Consider the following 25228-nt stretch of genomic DNA (forward strand, 5'->3'; position numbering starts at 1 on the left):
TTTTAAAAATTCTAAATTATGTCTTTGTAGATACAAAAAAGAAGTATTGAGATTAAATAATTTTTTTTTACAAAATCAATATTGTATATATATTTGAAAAGCTATTTTATAAATATATGAAAATCTACTAAAATGTTGATCAGCTAACAAAATCTCGTTTGAAACAGCTCTCGAATAGACAAATTGTAGTTTATAAATGTCAACCTATTGTTTAAAACAAAAATCAAAAACAGTTTTTCAGATTTGTTCTTTATTGGTACAAGTCCTCAAGTTTATTTGATTTTGTGAACTGTTGTCTTGAAGTAATTTGAATCGTGATTTTATTTCTTTAAACAAAGAGCAAAACTCTAAAAAAAAAATAACGCAAAATTGATAAAAATTTAATTTAACTTTATGAAGAATAATCTTTATATAAGACTGTATAAAACTTCTCAAATGTATGCAGAGACGATTTTACATAGGAAAAGGTGTGTGTGTGTGTGTGTGTGTGTGTGTGTGTGTGTGTGTGTGTGTGTGTGTGTGTGTGTGTGTGTGTGTGTGTGTGTGGGAGGGGGTGTTCCACACCCTCAAAGAAGGTGATTTTTAAGTTATAGCTGGTTTTTTTACAAATTTAGTCGGGTATTTGACACAATCCAGTTGGGTAAATTTTAGTTTTGAGAACCTTTTTTTATGGCACTAGTTTTAAAGGGTTCACCCCCCCCCCCCCTTATTTTATTTTTAGAATCGCCTCTGAATATACGCGTTATCTGATTTGACGAGGTTTTCAAAATTGTGAAACACCAATCTTTCTATATGCAACTTATTTATGATATTGTGAAGGTTATGTTTTCTATTTATAAAAAAATTAACTCAAAAAAAGAATAGAAAAAGAAACTTTTACTTGAAAAAATAATAGTCCTCTTAAGTAGTCTGACGCGTTAACCTAATGTTATGGCAACGTTAGCATAACACTTTTAACGTTGTTCTGATGTTGACCCAACATAGTGAGTTGCTTTTATATTAATCTAGCAACAACTATTAAACAAGTTATAAAAACTTGGTTGTTCCAATTAAAGCCAATTGGTTGGCCTAATCAAAATCCTTTTTAGATTTTCAAGTTTTCTACCTTAACTGCAAAATAGCGTATATATAAAAATTATATTTTATTATATGCACCATTTTAGGGTGCATGCAGTAAAGTATAACTTAAAAAATTTTCTGAAATAAAAATAAAAAGCAAAGATGCTTTTATTGTTGTTGTTTTTGGTGCCCCAAGAAGACCTAACGATCTTGTCACAGAGCCCCGCGGAAGTGCATTTAACTAGGAAGTTTACGCCTCCTTCCTTACCGGGATGTGAAAATATGTCCAGAGTTTGTTTCGCACCTGGATCTCCTGCTTCTAAAGCAAGCGCTCTAACCACTGCACCACGGCCGCTTTAGCACTGAGACAGGCTATCAAAATACTAAATGAAGTAAAATCGGTGGGTAACAACATGAAATTTGAAAAAAACTAGAGTGATAACTAGACAACCCACTGGTCAGGCGTCGCCTAGAGGGCATCCGTTGGACGTTTCACGGACGTCCAGACATCCGTAAGACGTTCAAAGGACGTCTCCCTGACGACGTATGCCCACTGGGAAGATAAACCAATCCAAACTTTTCCCCAAGTCTTTATAGGAAGTAGCTTAACTGAAAAGTAAGGTGTTGATTTAATTTGTAATCTGCCACAACCAAAATTTAAAAGATATGTTATTAGGAGCGCGTGCAACATCTCTCATAAGGATTCAACAGACCAAAATGACTGCAAAAGACAAAGTTATTGCAAAGATCAAGTAACATTTAATGAAAAAAAGTTAAACTCAAAGTTATTTTTTCCAAACTCAGAAACTAGTGCGAAGTCAAAAAGTAAACAATTTACATCATTTTAGTTTTAAATATTCAACAAAAGGTGGAACTTAAATCATACATCTAGCATCCTCTAATATTAACAACAGGACTAATTACGATCTATATCTAGCTTTGATAAAATTGGAAAACGCTCCTGTTGAAATAAGTATTTCTTAACCTTCTCATATCATGAGCAGAACTACCAAATCAGCTTATTAGCAAAAAAACTTGAAGTTAACACTTCTAACGTACTTTATAAGCAAAAGATAGTTAAAGTTTACACTTCTAACTTTTATGTTCTACTTACTTTAATGAACTCAATTGACGTGACGTAAGTTTTAGATACATCAAGAAAAGTTCAAAATTTACTAAAGAAGAATTGCAACAAACACGCAAAACATTGAATAACATACGGAATAGCTACGGAAACAGGATTCGAATATAAGATAGAAATCAAAAAAATGCCGAAAATGTCACAACAATAAATCAACTTTTAAATAAAACGCTTTTATTCCTACCTGATAAACTGAAAAAATATGCAAACGATGCTAAATTAAAACCTAAAATTAATGCCAATACAATTGCAGTAAGATTAGAAAGAACATTAAAAAAACTATACGCCATAATATACGAAAACTGTAATGATTCGTAAATAAATAATTTGCTATAGATATTATAATGATTAGTACTCAAATAATTCCCTATGGACATTATGTTAGGTTTAAACAAAAAATTGTAATAAGCACAAAATATTATTAATACAATAGATATCATTTATACGCCATATTTCCTTACTAAATCAACTTTTTATGAGAAGTACTAATCTAAAGAATAAAAATATACAAAGAAAACAATTAAATATACGAAGAGAACAATTAAATATATGAAGAGAACAATTAAATAAAAACTTCTATTATGGATGTAACTCTTTATTTTTTTTGAATTAATTTTAATACAATATTTCAGGGGGATACCCTCGTTATCAAGTATAATTTATATATACAAAAAACCGTTAAAAACAAAACAAAAACAAAAGAAATCAATGTAATAGTATCTTTTGATTCATATATCGAAACATAGGTTTCCAAAGGAAGGCGGTCTGAATCAGGATAACCTCCGTTATCCTGATTAAGACCGCCGTCCGAAGGAGTTCATTCATGGCGTTGAATTTTAAGTGCCTCCCTCACTTTTCTGTTAAAATTGTTGATCTCTACTTTTAAAGTATTTTTATTGTTCCATGTAAAATTACCATGACAATTTTTTGAATACTCCGCTATTGCTGAATAATCCCATTTTCCTTCGTATGTATTTTTCTGATGTAGGTAAATGCGAGATGAAATTTTTATTTTTGTTACACCAATATTACATTTTTTGCAAGAGCATTCAAGTTTGTACACGCCTGGGTAAAATTTTATAGGAAAAGGAGCTTTATTTTTTATGGTAAGTGTATGTTGTAAATTTTTTGCTGATTCAAAGACTGGTGTGCAACCTGCTTTTTCGAAAGCTTTTTTTAACTTTGGACTAATTCCTGGAATCCACGGTAAAGATACAATATTTTTTGAGGAAATTGATAAATGTTGAGTTTCAATATTTTAGTATGTAAGTTTTTTTTTTGTGGTTTTTATAATATTTTCCAGGCTTGTTTTTTTATAACCATTTTCTACAAAAACATCAACTAGAAATAATAACTCTCGTTCAATATTACTATCACAGCATAAATATAATGCCCTATGAAAAAATCCTTCGAAAACTCCAGTTATACTTTTTGGATCATGGCATGAGTTTGGTTTGATTTGGACGTTAGTTATGGCATCTTTACGGTAAACTTTAAAATCGTACGTCCAAGTTTTATTGTTAATAATAGTTATGTCAAGAAAGATTAGCGTGTTATTTTTATTTTCTATTTGTATGGTGTACTGAGTATTTTTATGTTGGTTATTGAGTCATATTAAATAGTTTTTTGCATCTTCAGTAGAGTTAAAACGAGAATGGGAATCATTGACAAATCTTTTAAATCACTTTATATGAATATTATTGGAAATCGCTTGTGCAATGGCATTATTTTCGTGAAACTGTAGAAAACACTCCGCAACTAATACCATAAGTCCTAAACCAATAGGTTCAAAATCTTTTAGTTCATAAATGTCGTGTTCAAATAAAAAATGACTATACACAAGACATATATCTAAAAGTGTTTTTATTTCATCAAAGGTATATTTTGATGTAAAACTAGGATCATTTTTTAATCTCTCAATAAGGACATTGATTGCTTCCTTCACTGTGACTGAAGGATATAAATTAATGATATCAAAAGACACTTGGATTTCATCTTTGTCGATATTCCATGATTTAGCCAACTTTACAAATTGTTGAGAGTTGATTAAATGTGTATTGTTCTTATTGAGATTGGGTTGTATTAAATCAGTTAAGAATTTTGAAATTTTCTTTGTAGCTGTTCCAATAGTGTTTACAATAACTCGCATAGGATAGTTTTTTTCAGGAGTTTTTTTTTTTATGACTCCATACAAATGAGGTGGTATAGTATCACTCGGGTAAAGATCTTTATATTCTTTAACCGTAAATTGACCTGCTTTATTTAGTTTTCTGAGTGTGTTTTTAACATTACGAATGCATTGTGGAGTTGGATCATAGTTAAGTTTTTTTGTTTTGCATAAATGTTCTTGTATTTCGACTAAAGCACTATCAGAATTAATTCGCACTAGTCCAGGTCCTTTGCCAACCGGATATATCTTTATCTTATAGTCCTAAATCTCATAAAGAGCTTTTTGTTGTTCTTTATCCTCATTTCTTTTTATAGGGTTAACCATTTCTAAAATTCTCAAAACATCTTGTCTTAATTTAACTCCGTCAGTTTTTTTAAATTGTTATCCTGTAATTTTAAAGCAGATGATTCAGTAATCGTTATCTAAATAACGCATGTATTTTTGATTGGGTACAAACTTTTGGCCGAGATCAAGTAATAATTTTTTAGCTAAATTAAGTGCTGCCTCTTTAACTTTTTAAACTGATTTGTAATGGTTGTTGTTGCTTTAATTATTTTGTAAAATAACTTTTCTCTGGATTTTATAAACATTCGTTCATAAGACTTATCGGTAACATTTATTATCGGTAACATTTATTATCGGTAACATTTATTATTGATAACATTTATTATTGGTAACATTTATTATCGGTAACATTTATTATCGGTAACATTTATTATTGATAACATTTATTATTGGTAACATTTATTATCGGTAACATTTATTATCGGTAACATTTACTATAGTTTGAAAATCGCGTTTGTCGTTAACAAATGTTCGCTTATAATCTTCACAAAGTTTAACCTCATTTTTGAAGTGGAAAATTCTTTGCTTCTTTTTTTGTTCTGGTTTTTGTTTGGTTTTTTATATATAAAAATTTTACTTGATATTGAGAGTATCTATATTCCCCTGAAATATTGTATGAAAATTAACTCAAAAAAAATAATAAAAGTTTTTTATTAATTTAATCAATGTATACAAAAACGTTCTAAGTCATTTTTTTTAATATTTGACTTTTTGATGAAAATTTGTTCTTTGAAGACAGTTCCACCATTGTATAGTAAAACATTCTAAATAAGATCTCTCCGTACACGTTAAATAGAGAGCTGAAATATTGTCTGTAAACTAAAAGGTTCTAGGTCAGTGACTCAGAAGGTTTTTGTTGGCAGCACTGAGAAAACCAGCTGTGTTCTGCTGGTAGCTTTCAGATGTTTTTAATCCAATTTTTTTTTGTTTTGGTTACGTTTGGTTAAATTTATTTCAGATCTTTTTTATTCATTAAAAAAAGTGCCTCTACAAAAATTCCTCGTTCAACTTATACTTTAAAAAACACCTCAAATATGCTCATAAAAAAACCGTTTAGACTATATTTATATTTCCACAAGGAAACTACGTCAGTCAAATCCGCCGTACAGGGTTTCTCCAATGCAATTAATAATTGAATTGCGTTATGAATTGTAATTATTACAATTTATCTTGTTGTTTTAATGAAAAAGACTTATAATGGATGAAGAACCTAGTAGTAGCAGTGGAAAAAAGGTTAAAAATGAGGCTATGTGGAAAAGGAATGTTGTTAAAGAAGCTAGAGTGAAAGGTAAAGAGTACATTGACTACAAAGGAAGAATTGTACCTGCTACTACTGTTGGAACTGATTGCATGTGAGATTTGTATTGCAATTTTGATACCCAATTAGCCTTTTAATAATTTGTTTAGGTCTATCATAGCATACTATGCAACATGTTTTCATAAAAACGTCTTAAACAAAACTAATCTAACACGTTCCATATCGTTCCATTTAATTGTCTGTAGGCCACTTATTGATGGGCTGATGGTCCAAACTTACAAGATGTCTCAAGTCGTCGATCGCATCGTCGAATTTCCGCAAAATGAGTGCTACCCATTAGGTTATGTTCCAATAAAAAGAGTGAAACTGCAGGATATCAGGAAGCTAATGCAATATGTTCCGGATGAGTTCAGTGGTTTTTATGATGAACTCATGAGCTGGCCAAAAACCGACGAGACGAATGGCGGGGAAGAGGAACACGATATCCAGTGAGGTGTCTGACAAAGGCTTTGTAATCGGTCTTTTTACACACTGTGTGATTTAACATGTGTAATAGTTTGAACTTTGATTTTTAATAGTTTTTTGTACAAAAAATGAATAAATATATAAAAGACAAGCTTTTTGTTATTATCCTTAACAAATGTAAACAAAAAGGTTATAAGTCAAACAACTTTAACTATGTATAACACTTATATATATCACAAATTTTGATATATATTTTAACAAATCTAATATTTAAAGATGTCAAAAAGCACCCAGAATTTTTTTTGAATTTATTAAAGTAATAATTTTGGGTTTAATAAGTTTTTTCTCTTTCCCCGAAAAAATAGTTTTTATGACTTAGAACGTTTTTGTATACATCGATTCAATTATATATTAAACTCTTTAAAGATGTCTTTTAAAATTTATACGAAGAAATGACAAACTTTTAAATACTATCAAAACTATTTAAAAATACGTATTATTTAATAAAAATCTTGTAAAATAAATACTAATAAAATAATAAAAAATAGAGCAAATAAAAGTATAAATATTCAATAACTTTTTCTGTTACCTTCATGGTTCAATTGACAATCCATGTTAAACGAGTTGCCATCTAAAAGACTTTCCACATTAAAAGTAGAATTTTCAAATGCTTTTCTTATTGCGTCATTTAAACTTTGGTACGAGACAAAACCGTGATTTTCAAAAATATGAAATGCTTCTATTAACAATTTTTCTTCGTTAATGGGTTCCATTACTTGATTCATTAACTCTTCAAACTCAGAGTAACTTATTTTTCCGTTTTCTGAGAAGAAAAAAATTCGATAAAAGATTAGTGTAAATATTAAATTAATATTTAAACATGTTTAAAAAAAAACTGTTTTATAAAAGGGTTGTGCATAGATTACGTCCTGTTCTAGGGGAGTAGGGGGAGGAGTTAGAGGTTTGTGCCGACTTGTACGGAACTTGTTACTTAAAAGTTATAATTTTTTGACGAGGTTGTATTTTTTACGAGGGTGACGCAACTAATGAAAGATGTTTATCTCTAAGATGTATTTAGTAACAAGGGAATTATAAAAAAATATAATATTTATTTTTAAGTTTAAGTGTTACATTTATATATATTTGCAGTTTCTATACAAAATACATCTACAATACATCTATACATATACATCATACAATATCATATACAATATCATACAATATCATACAATATTATTCAATATCATACAATATCATACAATACATCAATACATCTACAATACATCTACAAATACATATTAAAAGTTTCTATACAAAATACATCTATAAATATACCGTCAACATCAAACTTAACAGTTGTATCTAGCAACCAGCCTTCAGTAGGGTTATATCCTAAACATCTCATAACAGATTTTAGGTTCTGAGTGTCTATTTGACCATCTTTATTTTTATCATAGATAGTAAATACCTCTTTGTATACTAAACAATATTAAAAGTAAATATAAAACACTATGGTATATACTAAACTAAGTAAGCAATTTAATATTTAACAGGTTACCTTCTACGTAATCATCTTCGAATTCCTGTAAATTAAAAAGACTAAACCAAATTTAATTTCCATTAATAAAATTAAAAAAAAAAAACATAAAAAAAAAATACAATTTTCTAATGCAAATTATAAGAAACTATCATCTACATTTTAAAAAACTACGGTTTATTATCAATTTTCAGAAAAAGTTTTAAAGAATTTCTATAAACTTTTATATTTTACTATATGATTCAAAAAAAATTTTATAGTGTTTTTTTTTCTGGGTAAACTTGTCCTCCTAACTACCCTTTCTTAAAATGAATTCTGCTTTAATATATAGGGAAAGTTCGTGTACCTCCTTGTACTTGGGCCACCCCACTTTATTTGAAAACTATATAGTTCTACGTTCTGCTTCTCAGTCTGTTAATTAGTAATAAATTTTTTTTTTCTATTTGGATTCTCAAAGAGCGTTGGACATCAAGTTATAATCGGAAAAATCGGTCTAAAATAAACTTTTGTTGCTGGAATCTTAGATTATTTTGCAATATTGGAGAAAATGCTATTCTATAAGTTCATGTATATTGTTTGTTACTTGAGTTCTAAATGCAATGTTCAATAAGTTTCCTCTCAATCCGAGTTTTTTAATGGATGACATTTTTTATGAGGCAATCAAGTCTTGTAGCTAAGACCATATTGTTTGCTTGTACTTAGGGCTATATGCGCGTTTCTCTAATAAAAAATTTGTTTAATAACGAGCTAGATTTTTGAACTTTGGTGTAGAAAATTTTTTTTCTCGCTAAAAATAAATTTTTAATCAAATTTATGTGTCTATTTTTGTTGTCAATTTATAATAGTGTTAAACCTAACTTTCAGAGAGCGGCTCTAGGCACAATAGCTAGCAGCCTTGAGTACAACTAAAAATATCTTATTGTACCCAGGGCCACTCATTTTTAAACTTTTTTTACATGACGGACTTTTATAATTTTAGTCATATTAATAGAAAGTTATTAGTGAACCCGTTTTTACAATTTTCAGACAAGTCTACGGACTATTGATTTGGGCAATGTAAAAATCCGGCCCTAGGTACATAAACTTCCCCTAATAGCAAGAGCTAATGTTACTGATAATAAATGTGAATAAAAATTATTGAATTTAAATTAGGGTTCATTTTCGAAACACAATTTTCGAAATTTTTTGATTAAAACGTTATCGATAAAAACTTTTTTTTCGGATTTTGTAAAAACTTTCGAAAATTATCGAATAGCTAAAATAAATTCGAAAACTTAAATTTAATTTTGAAAATTAATTTTAATTTCGAAAAAAAATCAGTAGTTTCGATATACTAAATTAATTTCGAAGTTTAAATTGAATTTCAAAAAGTTAAATAAATTTTGAAAAAAAAAAAAGAGTTTCGAAAAGTTAAATTAATTTTGAAAAAAAAACCCTTTTCGATTAGCGAAATTATTTTTGAACAAAAAAAAAAATTAAAAAACGAATTAAATTCAAATTAATTAAAATCAAAAAAAAAAAGAGCTACATTAAGTTAAATTAATTTCGTAAAAAAAGGTTTTTGATTAAAAGAATTTTTTTTTGAAAAAGAAAAATGAGTTTCGAAAAGTGGAATGTCAGTTTGCGCATTCAGTGAACGCGGACGTATACAGGGCCGACAACGCCTGGGGGAGAGGGGGCCAAAAATTCTGAAAAATTTCAGAAATTGGCGATTGTGCTCCTCCACTTCGAAACCCATATCGTCGGTCCGGTTGTTTATACTTATGTTAAATAATGATGCTTTGCAAAAAATTGCGATGATTGGAGGCTGGGAACGAAACAGTCCTTTAACTTTATTCCCACCACAAAGGTGAGAGGCAACAACTTGATAAAATATTTTTTGTACTATTACCAACAAGACTTATATTCATAAATAAGTTTTAAGTTTCATAGTATTATCTCTCAGTATTCAAAAATTATGGCCATATAAAATTTATAACCCCCTCAAATTGAGGGAGGTTTAAACTTTATATGGTCATGATGATAAAAGATAATACTATGAAACTTAAAAATTATTGATGAATAGAAGTCTAGTTGAGAATAATACAAAAAATATTTTATCAACTTGTTGCTTCTCGCGTTTGAGGTTGGGGGGGGGGGATGAAGTTAAAAGGTTTCCATGTCTGGAAGTTAGCTATCTCAAACACCAAAAAATCCTGGATCCGTCACCGATTGTGATTTTGATCTATCTGATCCACATTTTGAAATTGTAAATATTTTTCACAGTTTGAAGAGTTATTGAAAAACAAGAAAAATTGCTGATAGAGTTATAGAGAATTATAGAAAAGTCATTATATATACCTTTTGCAAATTAAAATTTGCAAAACAAATATATAACGTTGTTCAACGGGCTGTTCATATGTATGAAGAGCATTTTGCCTGGGAGAGAAAAACAACAATAATTTAGCGTGATGTTGTTTGTTTACCAGATGTATTCGACTTAGATACGATAATCTTAGGAACGATTTTTATATCTAGAAAAGTTGACAGACACTATAAAGATGCATCTTGCATGTGCCGGATGCATCTTTATAGTGAAATTATAAAATATATGTCTAGCAATTGTGTTAATAGTGAAGTTATACAATAAATATGCAGTTATTTTTTTAATGTTATAATAAGAGTAGACGATTTTTTGTCAGGTTTTTTTCTGTAACGTGTGGGAAATGTGACAAGAAACCTTTGACTTTTTACGCTAATGTATTTTTCTATTTACCGGAACATATATGTTGCTGTAGCCTTTCTTTGAAACGAGCAAAACTTAATACAACATTTTTTTTACTGATATCGCTGTAAGTCAGATTTCTATTTAATAAAAATTTGTTTATAACAAATTGAGTTTTTATCCTTGAAAGAAAATAGAGAAATTAAAATGAGCTAACAAGTTTTCAGCAAAACCGCCAATGTAAACGTACGGGGTATTTTGTGAGAAACAAGAAAACTGGAAACAAGTTAAATATATATGGAAAGTTAAACATATATGGAAAACAATGTAGGCAGTTTTTGGTAATAAAAAACTTATTTTTAATGCTAGCACAGTAAAAATGAACTTTTAAAGCAAAATTAATTTGGTGCAGAAATGAAGATACATAGCTTCAATATTGCAAATTAAATTGAAAACTTTTTCTACTATTTATTAAGCAAAACAACGTGCAAATAGACCATTATCGTAATAAGGATATAAGATGTATAAAACGGAGTCAAAACGCTTATAGCATTTTGCGATATAGATGAGGATGATACTAAAAGTTCTAACAAAATAAAACTGAAACCCATATGAAACTTATATGAAACCCAGAAAAAAAAAAAAAAAAGGCCAAGAGTTTTCTAATTTGCTGACATGTGATAAATATCCAAGTCCTATTTTGCCAAGTGAACCTATCTAAAAAAATGTCCCGATTTACCGACTGATTCATTAAATAGGGGTATGTCACAATCTTACTCTTTATCATTGCCACACATATTCTTCGCGTCGGCCTTGACTACATCTATAGCCATCAATATTTATACTGAAGAGCGTATTTAAAAGAATTAAGAGATTTTGAGAATTATTTTGTCCTAATTTTAGGAGATTTAATTTTTTGTTATTAACTTTGTAAATTGTGTTAAATACTCATTTAGATGCAGTTTTAAGAATTAATGTAATAAAATAAATATTTTGAAATGATTTTAAGAATTTTGAAAGTAAAAAATTGTTTCGATACCGTTTTTATGATTTCGATAATATAAAAACATTTCGATGCAAATTATTGAGATTCAAAAGTGAAATATTGGTTCGGTGCTCTTTTTAGAATTTCGATAATATGAAAAATATTTTGATACAAATTATAGAGATTCGAAAGTCTAAGTTTGTTTCGATAAATTTAAAACAAAAATAGAATTATGAAATTTTATTTTTTTAATCGAAAATCAAAGTTTTGCAAAAGGGAACAACCCTAATTTAAATAATGTCTTGTTAGTAATTAAACGTCTTAATTACGCGTCTGAGGTTGATAAGTAAAATACTTTAAACAACGTTAACGCGATAAAAAGAAGTTGCAAATGTCTTATTTGGCGTATATCGTTAATTAGAGTACGGTTAAGAAAAATTAAGTTTTAAAATTTAAACATAAATAATAAGTTATAGCACATATTTAGCTGATAAATGTTGAAAGCATTTCTTTGAGTAATGAGTCAGTGCATGCCTATCTACCTCCACCCCAAACTAATTGATCTTTGTTGGATATTCGCGATATTTGTATAAATGCGATAAGTTTGTATTAATAAGTTTGTATTCCCTTGTGCATATCACAAGTATTGACTCACACAAATAAACTTATATAAATCACGTGTGCACAGGTTTAATAAATCATCTGAACATTTGTTAATCGAATCATAAGCCAAAATGTTGAATAAGTAATCTAGACACTGGTTAAACAAATCAAAATATAAGTAAAACCCTCATTGATGTGGAATGTTAATGATAGCAATTATTTCTTTCAATTATTATTCATGTACAGGTGCCGTTATTCAAATAAGATTGTCCCAATAAAAAAATCTCAAATAAAAAGAAACCATTTTTCTCTAAATTTTTAATAACAAATAAATACTTTATAGAACTAAAACATAATAATTTAGTCATAAAATGGCCATGGTTACTAAACTAAGTTATCATGTTATTGCATAATCATTTAGTTATAGAATGTTTGAAATAAATACAAGCTTATGCAGATGGTATAACTCTTAGTTATATTTTTTGAAGTCTAGGGAAGCTTGTAAAAATCTGCGCAGTAATTTAAATTGTATAAAAACAATATAAACTGTTTAAATACTACTAATATAGCGTTGACTTTTGAGTTGCAGGGGCGTGTCTAGGGGATGTCTGCTACGTCGTTGGACGTACGTAAAATCAAATAAAGTTTTTTCATTTTGAATATATTGTTGAAAAAAACAAAAGTTTTACTCTATAACTATTATTATATACTATAACTATGAAAACTAAGCTGCAGCGGTAACTAAATAAATTATGCACAGAGTTAATTATCTTAAACGCTTGGAAAGAAATTAAAAACATAATAGTATTTCGGTTTCATAATTTTGCTATTATATTAAAAAACTTCAATATTTTGATGGAGGTTCATCTAACTTTTCAGATGTACAACTTAATTAGAAACTTGAATTGACATTAACTTATTTTATTTCGTTCTATAGAACTTTATTTTTTGAATATTTTCTTTTAGTTAGTTGATAAAAAAATCAAAATGAGTATTTCAGTTAGAACAAATTTTTAACTTCCTTTTTAACATACGAGTAAAATTTTTTATCAAGTTTTATTGTTTAATTATCATTAGGAGAAGCTGTTTATAATTGCGTAAAACTAGGTAAAAACTAGTCTGTATTCTTTGTTTTTCTTGGATAATCAAGCATTTGTAGCAAAAAAATGGAATGTCTATATCCAGATTTTATGATCCAGAGGCCAATTATTAAAAAAACTGTAAGTAGCAAGTACTGTGACAATAAAACCATATTTTGTAAAAATAGACCAAGGTTATGCGCAGAATTCAGTGAAATCAATAAGAAAATGTGTATTTTTATAAGGCCAAGACCTAAACAATCAAGGCCAAGGCCAAAATTTTCAAGACCAAGACCAAGGCCAAGGGCAACAGTTTCAAGATCAATGCTAAGGTCAAGGCCTTAATTTTTGGCTTTATGGCAAGGCCAAGGACTAACAACTCTGTTAAATAGTACCAACTGGCTCATTAAAAAAATGTCCTCAAAACTAAAATTTAGCCGACAAAATTTGTTAAAAAATTGACCATAACTTGAAAATCACCTTCTTTGGGGGGTCGAACACCCCCGCAAACTCACCTCTGTCTTAAATTAGAAATATTGTCAATCAACACCTTCAAATATACTTTGAACAAGCCTAAAAAGTGCATTTTAAAATATTCTAAATTGATTTATCGCTGTTCCTTTGCTAGACCATACCATTTGTGTACAGAGTTTAACATAATGTTCGGTAATACAACTTTAAAGTGTTTTAAAGTACCTGTCTTTTAGGTTTTTTTGTCCTAATCTTTAGTTTTTTCAAAAAACAATTGCAGAATGTCAGTGATCTTGTTATACTATATTGGAAAGGCCACATTATATCTTTTAATGGCGTTACACATTATATCTTTTAATTACGTTAATTTTACCAGTAGGAAATTTGTTTGAAATTTTTGAATTTCAAACCATTTTTTTACTAAGGTGCCTAAAAGGTTATAAGAGAATGGTTAGAAGAAGTTGCAAAGCAAAATGGTTGAAGAAGTTGCAAAGTCTAAATGGTTTAGTTAAGCTTTTTACACAGAGTTGTTTATAAATAGAAAACAAGTTTTTAACAAACTTGTTATAAATACTTGTGAATTGTGTTTTAAATAAAATTCAAGTATAAGAAAAATATAATTCCAAGAAATGTCTTAGCTACCATTTGTTGAACAGCTATTTTCATACCCAGACATTTTTGTAAAAACATTATTTAGCATTGTAAAGTTATTACAGTAAGTTTTTTGATTCTTGGTAAGTCTTTATAAAGTTTATTTATAATTAAAGTTTTTTATAAAATTATATTTAAAAAATTTACACAACTGAATAATTTAAAAATTCATTTTTGCAAGATAGCGTTAGGAGGTGCTCCTTGTAAGTCATTATGAACTTGAGAATAAATAAACAGATTTTGTTCCCAGTTAGTTATCAATAAAAGATGCGACATCCCTTGTACCTTATTTGTTTGATTTTTATTATAAATAAAATTTATTAAGTCTTGCGCTTACTATTTAATTTTTTTTTAATTTTTTTTTATGGTAATATTTTGAATTTTGTCTACAGAAATCTTGGATTTAAAAATTTATAATCTGTATTTATTATACGTTACGTTAGCTAAGTATTTATTATTAGTTTGCAAAATCATTAATTCAGCTTTGGTGACCATTTTAGCGATGTTATATGTCGTTTCAATAATTATTGAATTATTTTTATGAAAAACACTTAATTCGGCCAATTCTAAAAAATAAAAATAAAATTGGGGGGGGAGGGGCATATTTTTTTTTGGACTTACCCAAAAAATTTCTTGTACACGCCTCTGAGTTGTATTTTTAATAAATATAAATCTGAGTGAAGTTTTTATTCAATCCAGATTTTGGTTTATATATCCATCACTCAAATAGGTACTTTACCAAATAATAAGATAGTATAAGCACAGTTATTTATAACTACACCTTTTTGCGCTTTATTTGGCCAATTTTCACTTTAATTTTCACATTTACAAATTTAAGTGAAAATTACCAAATTAAAATGAAAAAACGCCAAATTAAAGTGAAAATCGGCCAACTTAAACGCAAAAAGGTGTAATTGAATTTACCTACGTCAGTGTCTGAAACATTTCAATAATTTTAATAAAAGTTTGTATAATTGGAAGAAGCGCTCTGCGTAAAATCTCATTTGCAATTGGACTTTAATCTTATTTGAAATTAGTTTTGGAATGCGATAAAAAAGATAATCGTACCATTTCCATTCCTATTAAAGTTAGGTTTGGAGTTCTTTGTGCTATGTATATAAATAGAAACTTCTGAAATTACCTCAGAAATGCAAGATATACCAGAGCTGATTATTTTTGTATTTTTTTTTTAGTTGAAGATACAATAATACATAACTATAATTAAAGCCGACAATAAATGGGGGAAGGGCGTAGTTAACATTTGTATTTTAATAAAGCAGGTCGAAATCCTTCAAAATACCAAGTGTTGCCGAACATTCGGCCGCCAAATAACCGGTGCAAAATAAGTTAAACTTGTTTATGCGTTTCTTTTCTCAATAAATTAACTTTTAATACTATTTTTTGCAAACTAAATCACCTTATTGTATTGATTGATTGTACATTAAGCTATTATAGACGGTATTCAGTAAGCATGTTGTTCTAATAAATTAAAAGTGCAAAGCCATCTATTTGGGCAATACAATTTTCAAAGATATAAAATAAGCATTATTAACCACAAGTGTTGAAATTCAATAGTTTAAAGACCTATCTTTTAGCAAGCTCTCAATAAAAATATTAAAGTAAAAATCACTGAGAAAAATATGTTTGTTTTAAGAAATCTGTAAACTTTAAAGACATTGTTACAAAAAATGTTTTCTAAATATAATTACAGTTGCTGTTTAAAAAAATGCAATTAAAAATAACTTATAATCATTAAAATTCATTGTAAACAAGCTAAATTACCCAAATAAATGTTGTTTTAATATATTAGGTTTTGTAGTCGAATTTACCTGTTATATGTAGTAATCTTAAGCAAAAAAAAACTTACTTAAAAATGTCTCAATTTAAGCTCCTTCAATTGAAGAGCGCAAAACATATAATTCAAATTTTTAATAATATAACCACTTGAGCAGCTGTGGCGCATTGGTTAGAGCATAAACTTTTTGGATCACCATAATTACCAGGGGAAAAAATACAGTCAGATCGTCATTTGTTAATTTAACAAGTGTATAAAGGTTATACTTTGTAAAGCTAGTAAAAATAATTATGTTTACATAAAAATAAAATAAAACTTCTAGAAAATAAATGCAAAATTAAAGTTGCAATAGAGGTAAAAACTAATCTATAAATAAATTATATTTTTTTGTACATAAACTCAATTTGAAAAATAAACATGATACAAACAGTTTTTTTTTTTTACATTTGTATAATATTTTATAATTAAAATCTTACCTTGGTCTCAGATTCACTTTGAAAGTTTCTTTTTTTATATATCTTGTTTCGAATCGTCCGTGTTATTTTTTGCATGTTTATTTCTTTTAAAAATTACCTTAGGAAAAAATTTAAAATATGAATATTTATTGCTTTAACTTCACACAAGACGTAGAGTGTTTCTTTATGTGTGTGGTGCGTGTGCACTCGTTTGTGTGCGTCCGGTAATAAGTCGCCAAGGAGAGCAAATTTTTAACTTTAACCAAAAAGTGCCAAACATCACGTTATAAACTTGAAAAATGAAATTATAGGTTATAAACTTGAAAAAAATACTTATTTATTATAAGCTTCATAAAGTATTTATTTGTTAAAATAACCTGTGTATGGTAACGTTAATAGAGCTTGTATTGAGTTAAAGCAAAAAACTCGATTGGAGCAATTTATTTGGGGTAAAAGAAATAAAAATGAAAAATTTTATGAAGAGCATTATCATTATTCAAATGTAAATTTTAGTCTCATGCATTAGCTTTATAGACAATAGAATTCAATTTTATCAACATATTTAGATGTGTGTTTATATATAAAGACTCCTCAGGAGGAAACGGCAGGGTCACATTTTAAAATTTTTGACTTTTTAGACTTTCTAGCTTTATAAACTACCATCTTTTGTATTTGATTTTAAATCAAATAATTTATGTATATTTAAAGTTTGATAGATTTAGGCCTCTCTTCTTCAATATGCAAATAGTCACTTCCCCGAAAAAAAGAATGTAAATAACACTCAGTACTTACTAATTGACATATGCTATATTTACTCTGTATTAACAAGATTTACATTAAAAGCTCAAAGTCCTTGTTTTTCATAATACTCGCAGATGATTTCGTTAATATTTATAAATTTTTGTTACAAATCATTTTGCGAATAAAAGTTCGAAAAAAAGTTCGTTTGCTCATGTTTGCTTTTCTGCGTTTATTTCAATCTCTAGCATAAAGAAGGGAAGGGTGGAGACAATAAAAAAATTCTTTTAACCACAGGCAAGTTATATTTTTTTTATTGAATACATTAACGATCATTAAATCTTTATTCGTAATGCAAGTTTTCAATAAAATAATTCATATTAAAATTGCAATAATTTATTATATAGGTCACTCACTTCACGATCAAAGAGGAAAACACAAAAATCATTATAATAGCTTTGCTCCTGAACCGTAAAATTCAGAGGTCGAGAATCCCACTATTTTAATAATAACTAGGCGACTCTATCTTCCTGATGAACTAAATAATACTTGGATGTTTAACCTATTTAAAACCAAGTAAAAAATGATAAACTGTTGTATGAATCTCATCGAAACACATTTAACGCTAATTTTCTTTTGGATATCTAGGACTGACACTTGTTCCAAATGTGATAAGTTTAAATTTAAAATTGAAGCTATAAAAATTGAACTATCTTTTAACTCAGAATGTAAAAAACTTAAACAACATTTTGATGATATAGAATTACAAAAAACAGAACGCGACAAAGATGTACAAATATTTTATGTTGGAAAATGAAATGCAAGGTTCAAAGCGCAAAGGCAACAAAACTTTCAGTCAATGGTACTTGATTTCCAAAAAAACCTTAATTTATCAAATCAATCCACCAATGATCAATCCACCAATTTTACTACAAAAGAAAACTAACATTTCATTAGTTGAATATTCATGCGCTTACAAGTAATGAAGTTTTTTTGTATTTTTATGATGAAAATAACCTTGTAAAGGAGCTGATGAGGTAACTTCAATGTTATATAATTTTTTATGAAACATTTAGACAAATTCTATCTATAGAGTTATTTGCGATTCATATGCTCGCCAAATGTGCCAAAATAAAAACTATACATTAATTCGTTTTATGGATTTTCTTATTCATGAAAACAAAAAAATTAACTTCATTAAAATTACATTTCCAGAACGTGGACATTCTAAATGGAATGTAATAATGATATGTAAATTAACTGCAAAATACCTTCACGTGTTCCATCAGATTGGAATAAAACATTTAGAAATGGTCGTAAAAGACCCTCTCTATTTTATGTTGAAAAATTGATTTTATAAGACCATTTTATAAGAACAAATATCCGATTCCAACTCGTCCCTTCTCGTGAAATTTAATTTAGAGGAGATTCAATTTTAACGTGATTCATGAAATGAATTATTGTTAAAAATAAATTAAAAAAAAATTGAAAGATTGTTATAAAAAGGTCACATCCCGATTCTATATTCTTCAAAACTTTGCATCTCCATGGCAAAGTTTTAATACTTGTAACAAGTATTAAATGTCCAATACTGTATTTTACAATTCTTTGCCTTACAATCAAGAGCTCGCCGAAACATTTTATAAAAGTATTGACTCTGAAGATGAAAAATAAATAGGCGTCTTTTTTTTATTTAATGTTTGTCTTTCTTGTTTTTTAAGTCTTAGTGTTTCTTGAAAGATTTTTAAAATTTAATTTGTTTCTTTATTCTCTTTATTTTACCTAAAAATTTTTATCCTATAACAATTTTATATCGAATTTAATGCTGCCGTTACCCATTCGTTCGTGTTGATACGGAGTTTTTTTAAAAAGATTTATCACGCTTGGCCTTATAACATTTCCTTTTATTTTTTTGACCACGCAGTAAGGTATTCTTAAATCTTTATTAACAAGGATATATTTATATATATATATATATATATATATATATATATATATATATATATATATATATATATATATATAAATATATATATATATATATATATATATATATGTATATATATATATATATACACAAAGACCCGTATTTTTACAAGTAATTTTTTTTTTAAGTTTATTTTAGGTGCCCGAAAAGTTCTTTACAATCTTATTACAGAGCACTGCGGTTGAGCATTTAATTGGAAGTTCACGTCTCCTTTGTGTCCTTCCTAACCAATGTCGCAAAACTTTGAGAAGTTAAGTTCCAAGCACTAGATCGGAAATGCACTAGACGGAAATGCAGATACTGTTGTTTAAGCTGTTGAAAGCTATTCTTGATGAATACAATTTATGGAAGAGTATGAAGATGATTATATCGGACAGTAAGAATCTAAACACTGAAAGAAGGAATGAGACTGTCATTTACAAAAATGTTTTACTGGAAAGAAAATGGAAGAACCGCTATTCATTGTTTGCTAACATCCTGTTCTTGACTGAGTCCATTGCGTAGAAGTGGATAAAGAACTTAATTGAATGAAGAACCAATATCAAATATCCAGTTATCCCGAAACTTGTAAAGAACTACGAAAAGTTTTCAAGAATTTCAAGTTTGAAAAAGAAGTGATTACTGAAACAGCAGGATGACGTGGTGATATGAAATTTCATTTACCTCAGATATTCTGCTTTTTTGGAGTATTTTCTCAAGTGAAGTTTCAGAAAATAATGCAAGATGGATCTCACTACACGACATTTGTAAATTCATTATTTACAGTAAAGTAAAAGTTGAGTATTTATAAATGATAACTAAATAAATATAAATGATATATCTGACAACTTTCCAGTCTTTTATTTTACAAAAGCCAAGCTTTGATAGAAAAAATTGAAATAAATATTTCATTTAACGTCAAGAAAATTATATAACTCTGTTATGTAGTTTTTGAGTAATAAACAGTAAAAGCCTAATTTCAATTTCTTATAATAATAGGTTAGGGCAAGGAGAAACAAACTCTAACATAACATTCTATCAACAGCTATTAAATATTAGAATATTAACAGTGCCGTGTTGCGCATGTCGAGACCACATAAAAGATCCTTTTATTACAACTTTTTCAGCACGACTGAGACAACTGTATAGCTTGTTGTCATGGGACTCAAACTTTATTTACCATTATCTACATGGCTCTATTTATGATTCAGTCAAGTTCTCTTTAGCCTAAAACATGACTAAAATACCTAAAAATGTTAAACATAAAATCATCACCATCAACTGTTATATCTTTCATATATATTCTATATGTCATATTTCTTACAATTATTTGTGATCTTTGATGTAACTTTTTGTTCGTTGAGTTTTAGCTCTTGCAAAATTTACCATGTTCTCTTGTTTTTTGTGAGACTGATTTAAATTTAGCTGTTTCATTTTCGGATATCGGAGTTGACGGAAACTCTTTTGATTCGCAAAGGCTCCATAAGTCAATTGATTGGCGAAGGCAGATACCTATGCATTAATTCATATATATGTAGTGAAATCATATTTAAATCCTCTGACTATTCGTTTATATGCTTTCGTTTAGCCCCTCTTTATTCGCACCATAGCTCCTCCTCACTCTATAACCTTCCTTTTTTTTCTTTATCGTTCTCCTTCTTTTCATTATTACACTTCTCTAGATGTAATTTCTGACCAAATTTACCAAGTCCTTTTTTTTTATTCCCCTGCCAATATTGTTTTTATTGGTGACTAAAGCTCATATCTATTATATTTCTCAGTCCCTTAATCTGATAACTTTATTTATTAACTTTGAGTATTGTTTTTTAGATAACCCAGCCTACTTATTTTTACTCCTTGGTTTGTTTCTTGTCTCTGACCAAAGATTGTGTTCAAAATATTCAAATTGCTCCGGCTTTTGTTGTTAAACTCATCTTCTCAATAACTTGTGGTCCAGACTCCTATCATAGTGTTACAAAAGTGTTCTTCAGAACTCGCTTCAATCTAAATTATTTAATAAGTGCTTGGTTGAATCTTGATATCTTGCCTGCTTGATAATGGCATCTGTCGTTCTAATTTTAAACAATTCTGGAGGTCACTTTGACCCCTCCAACTAATGTTCAAATAGTATTTTCTCAATTGTTAGCAAGGTCTTTGATTCTTTAATAAATATTTCTAACATCTCATCTTAATTTTAATAACTTACTCTCTTACAATCAATATGGATTCCGATCTTCTCGTTCTACAAGTTATATGCTAATTGTTTTAACAAAAAGGTTCTATCGTGCATTAGATGAAGACGAATCAAAGGCTATTGCTCCTGACACATCAAAACTTTCAACTAAATTTGCCATGATAGTCTTTATTATGATTTCTCCAAAAATTTTATGTAATTATTACAGTATTTCTTTCTTAAATCATTAAATTTCTTAAAACTATACTTAAATAAATGGTTTAATAACCGCAGTATGAAAGTCAATCTTGAATGCCTATACTCTCCGTCCTTTTCCGATAATTTTCCAGAGTACCAAAAAGTTCCATCCTTGATTCTGTATTGTTTCTTATCTACCTCAATGAAGTTCCTGATAACTTTACATCCAAAGTGACTGTATCTACAACTCTCCTATCTTGTCAAAAAGTCTTCAGTTTTCGATCTCGTAGAAGAGGTAGACAATCTTTAGGCCGATCTCTTTTCTGTAACAGCTTGGGGCTTGTGAATATTAACTCAAGTAAAACTCATTTCCTTACAGCTATTAATTGATACAAGGTTATTCCTAAATTATATAATGTCAACACTCTATATAAGTCCTCTACTTTAATAAATTTTCAAATTATAATTCCTTAGTGACCTTCCACCGTATACAGAATCTATTGTAAAGTTAGCATCAGTTAAGGTTACTTATTTATTCTTTTTTAGTTTTAGATGTACCAAGAAGACCTAATTGGTCTTGTCACAAAGCACCGGAGAAGAGCATTTAACTAGAAAGTTTACGCCTCTTTCTTTATCAATGACACAAAATATGTCCAGAGCTCACTACGAACCCTAAATCTCTTATTTCCAAAGCTAGGGCTCTAACCACTGCGACACGGCCGCTTAATCATTCGCTTTATAATTCTCGCCATTTTATTTCTCCCAATTCCATACTCTACCTCTTATTTGTTCCTGATATCATAATTGGGCTGTTTATTCTTATGATATATAATTGTCGTGAGGTTGCATCTTTTGGTTGCTGTTCTAGAGATAATCTTGACTATCTTGTTAAGGAGAAAATCCCACAAGAATAGAGATTTAAAGTGTACATGGTATAGTTGATAATCAGTGTATTGCAGTCGAGTTCTCCTAAAATTTAGTTTAAATAAAGAAATTTTTCTAAATTTTTATTACCCGATATTAATAAAAAATAAATATATTTTTCAAAGATAAACATATTAGGCATAGTATGTTAAATTGTTTGTTAAATATTTTGGTTTTATTGTTAAATGACTTTTTTATCTGCGCAAATAAGCAAAATTTTGGTTTTATTGTTAAATGACTTTTTTATCTGCGCAATTAAGCAAAATAATTTTGAACTCAAAATATAATAAAGATAACTTAGTGGTACCGAAATTTATCGAACTTATTGTTTGAATCTAACTTATAAAAATGTTTACCAAATTTATACAAACAAAAAAGGTAGGTATTAATAATATTTTAATAGCTAATAATAGTTATAATAATAACAATAATAATAACTATAATAATAACAAAAATTGATAAATAATAACTGTATTAGTTATTTTACGTTATTTTCTAAAATATACGTTAAAAAAAGTGTTTTTTTTATTTTATCGAATAAAAAACTCGGTAAAACTAATTCAACATTTATCTGACTTTTTCAAACTATAAAACTTTTTTTAATGATACTTTTGCTTTTTTTTTTCTCATTGTAAAAAAGTACACAATAATTTTGTCAAAGATAATTAAGATTTTTTGTCGAACTTTGAACGTCAAGACCTTTTGGATTAAGTAAGCACTTTAACCACCTACTAAAAGAAAGCACTCTAACCATCTATTAAGAGGAAGTACAATAACCACTTTGTTTTAAAAATCTGCTTTTTAACGCTTTATGTTAATTAGAGCCAAAAAAAATCTTTCCCACTAAAAAAAACTCTATATAATACATTTCTTTACAGTTAATGCATGAAAATACAAAATTTTTTTATCATTTGACTAAAGTTTGTGAGATATACTGCAGTATTTTTTTCTTTTTCATATCTTTATTTATTGAAATTATAATTCAAATTCGGTTTTTACGGTTACTATTGATTGAAATTATAAAAAATTACAAAATTTATTTAAGTTTGTCTAATATTTTTCTATCTGGTTCGAGCAATTTTAGGTTTAAGACATATACCCTGTAGTACCAATTGAAGTGCGAAGTTTGTTTAAACTTCTCATGTTAACAGGCATGTGCTTTTTATATAGTTCCCGCATTTATTTGTATTGTTTGAATAGATTCTAGATGACTCGTTGTTCAATGGGGAACAATGGTCATTCCAACAAGACAGTGCCCCTTCGCACAAAGCGAAGACAACACAGAGGTGGTTGACAGCCAATGTGCCCGATTTTATCTCTACGGATGCCTGGCCGTCAGCATCACCAGATCTTAATCCATTGGATTATGCAATCTGGTCTAAACTGGAGGCGAAGGTGTGCTGCAAACCTCACACTTCCGTTGATGCCCTCAAGCGATCACTTCTCAGAGAATGGGATGCTTTATCCATGGATACCGTGCGTAAATCAATCGAGGAATGGCGTCCAAGACTGGAGGCGTGCATACGGGCAAAAGGGGGTTATTTCGAGGACTCTCTTTATTAATGTGTACTTTAGCATTTTAACTAAAACATAACATGCATATAATATGTATATATTACATTTGTTCTTGCATTAAAAACATGTTCTCTTAAATTTTTTTACTGAATTAAAATTTCGCACTTCAATTGGTACTACTAGGTAGGCATACCACAAACACAAGTTTATAATATTCATTTATGACACATGTAATAAATATTGTAAAATATATAAAATATATATATATATATAATATATATATATATATATATATATATATATATATATATATATATATATATATATATATATATATATATATATATATATATATATATATATAGCTGTATATATAGTATTTTATAGTATATACAGTATTATATATAGCTGTATATATAGTATTTACATATATATAGTTATATATATGTAAAAATATAGTTTTTATATATATACACATTTAGCGTTGCAAGTATATGTATATTGGATACTTTACCTATAAAGCTTCTTTCGTTTACTGAAGTATAAAAAAATTTGATCTTCTTTATTAGTATTTAACTATTTTTTGAAACGAAAACGATGAAGTTGTAAAAATTTATTAAGATAACCGATAATGCACATAATTTAAAAAAAGTCGCCATGAGTTCGAATCATAATTATTGTTTCTTTACAATATTTATTATGAGTGTATATTAATAATTCAGAAATAGAATGTTGAAAAGCGATAAAAGATCTTTTAATTACAAAAATGTTTTTAATTATTTAATTTATTCATAAAATAGTGAAAACTGGAAGGTTTGAAGTAGCAGTCGTCTATAAGAGTATTATAATAAAATATTAACGAAAGAAACATGTTTATGTAAAAAGTATTTTGTATATTAATTTTTATTATAACATTAAATACTGTAAAATATATATTTATATATATATATATATATATATATATATATATATATATATATATATAATATATATATA

General features: G+C 28.1%; 1 protein-coding gene across 1 annotated transcript; it reads right to left on the minus strand.

Moving 5' to 3' along the window:
* On the minus strand, nt 1–24881 carry LOC105843625 (uncharacterized). Its single transcript, XM_065799142.1, has 6 exons — nt 24747–24881; nt 16740–16836; nt 7997–8021; nt 7774–7917; nt 7028–7261; nt 1–347 (listed from the first exon to the last, which is right to left on the minus strand). The coding sequence occupies exons 2-6, from the start codon at nt 16812–16814 to the stop codon at nt 238–240; spliced, it is 588 nt and encodes a 195-aa protein (XP_065655214.1). The 5' UTR covers nt 16815–16836; nt 24747–24881; the 3' UTR covers nt 1–237.
* Nucleotides 24882–25228: the final 347 nt, after the last annotated feature.

This window comes from Hydra vulgaris, chromosome 06 (genome assembly GCF_038396675.1).
Source record: "Hydra vulgaris chromosome 06, alternate assembly HydraT2T_AEP".
NCBI classification, from domain to species: domain Eukaryota; kingdom Metazoa; phylum Cnidaria; class Hydrozoa; order Anthoathecata; family Hydridae; genus Hydra; species Hydra vulgaris.

Coding starts and splice junctions, on each gene's coding strand:
- LOC105843625 (XM_065799142.1), bottom strand. CDS start 16,814: ATGCAAAAAATAACACGGACGATTCGAAACAAGATATATAAAAAAAGA. Junction 7,918..7,996: donor CGAAGATGATTACGTAGAAG/GTAACCTGTTAA, acceptor AATATTGTTTAG/TATACAAAGAGGTATTTACT. Junction 7,262..7,773: donor TGTTAAGTTTGATGTTGACG/GTATATTTATAG, acceptor TTTTCTTCTCAG/AAAACGGAAAAATAAGTTAC.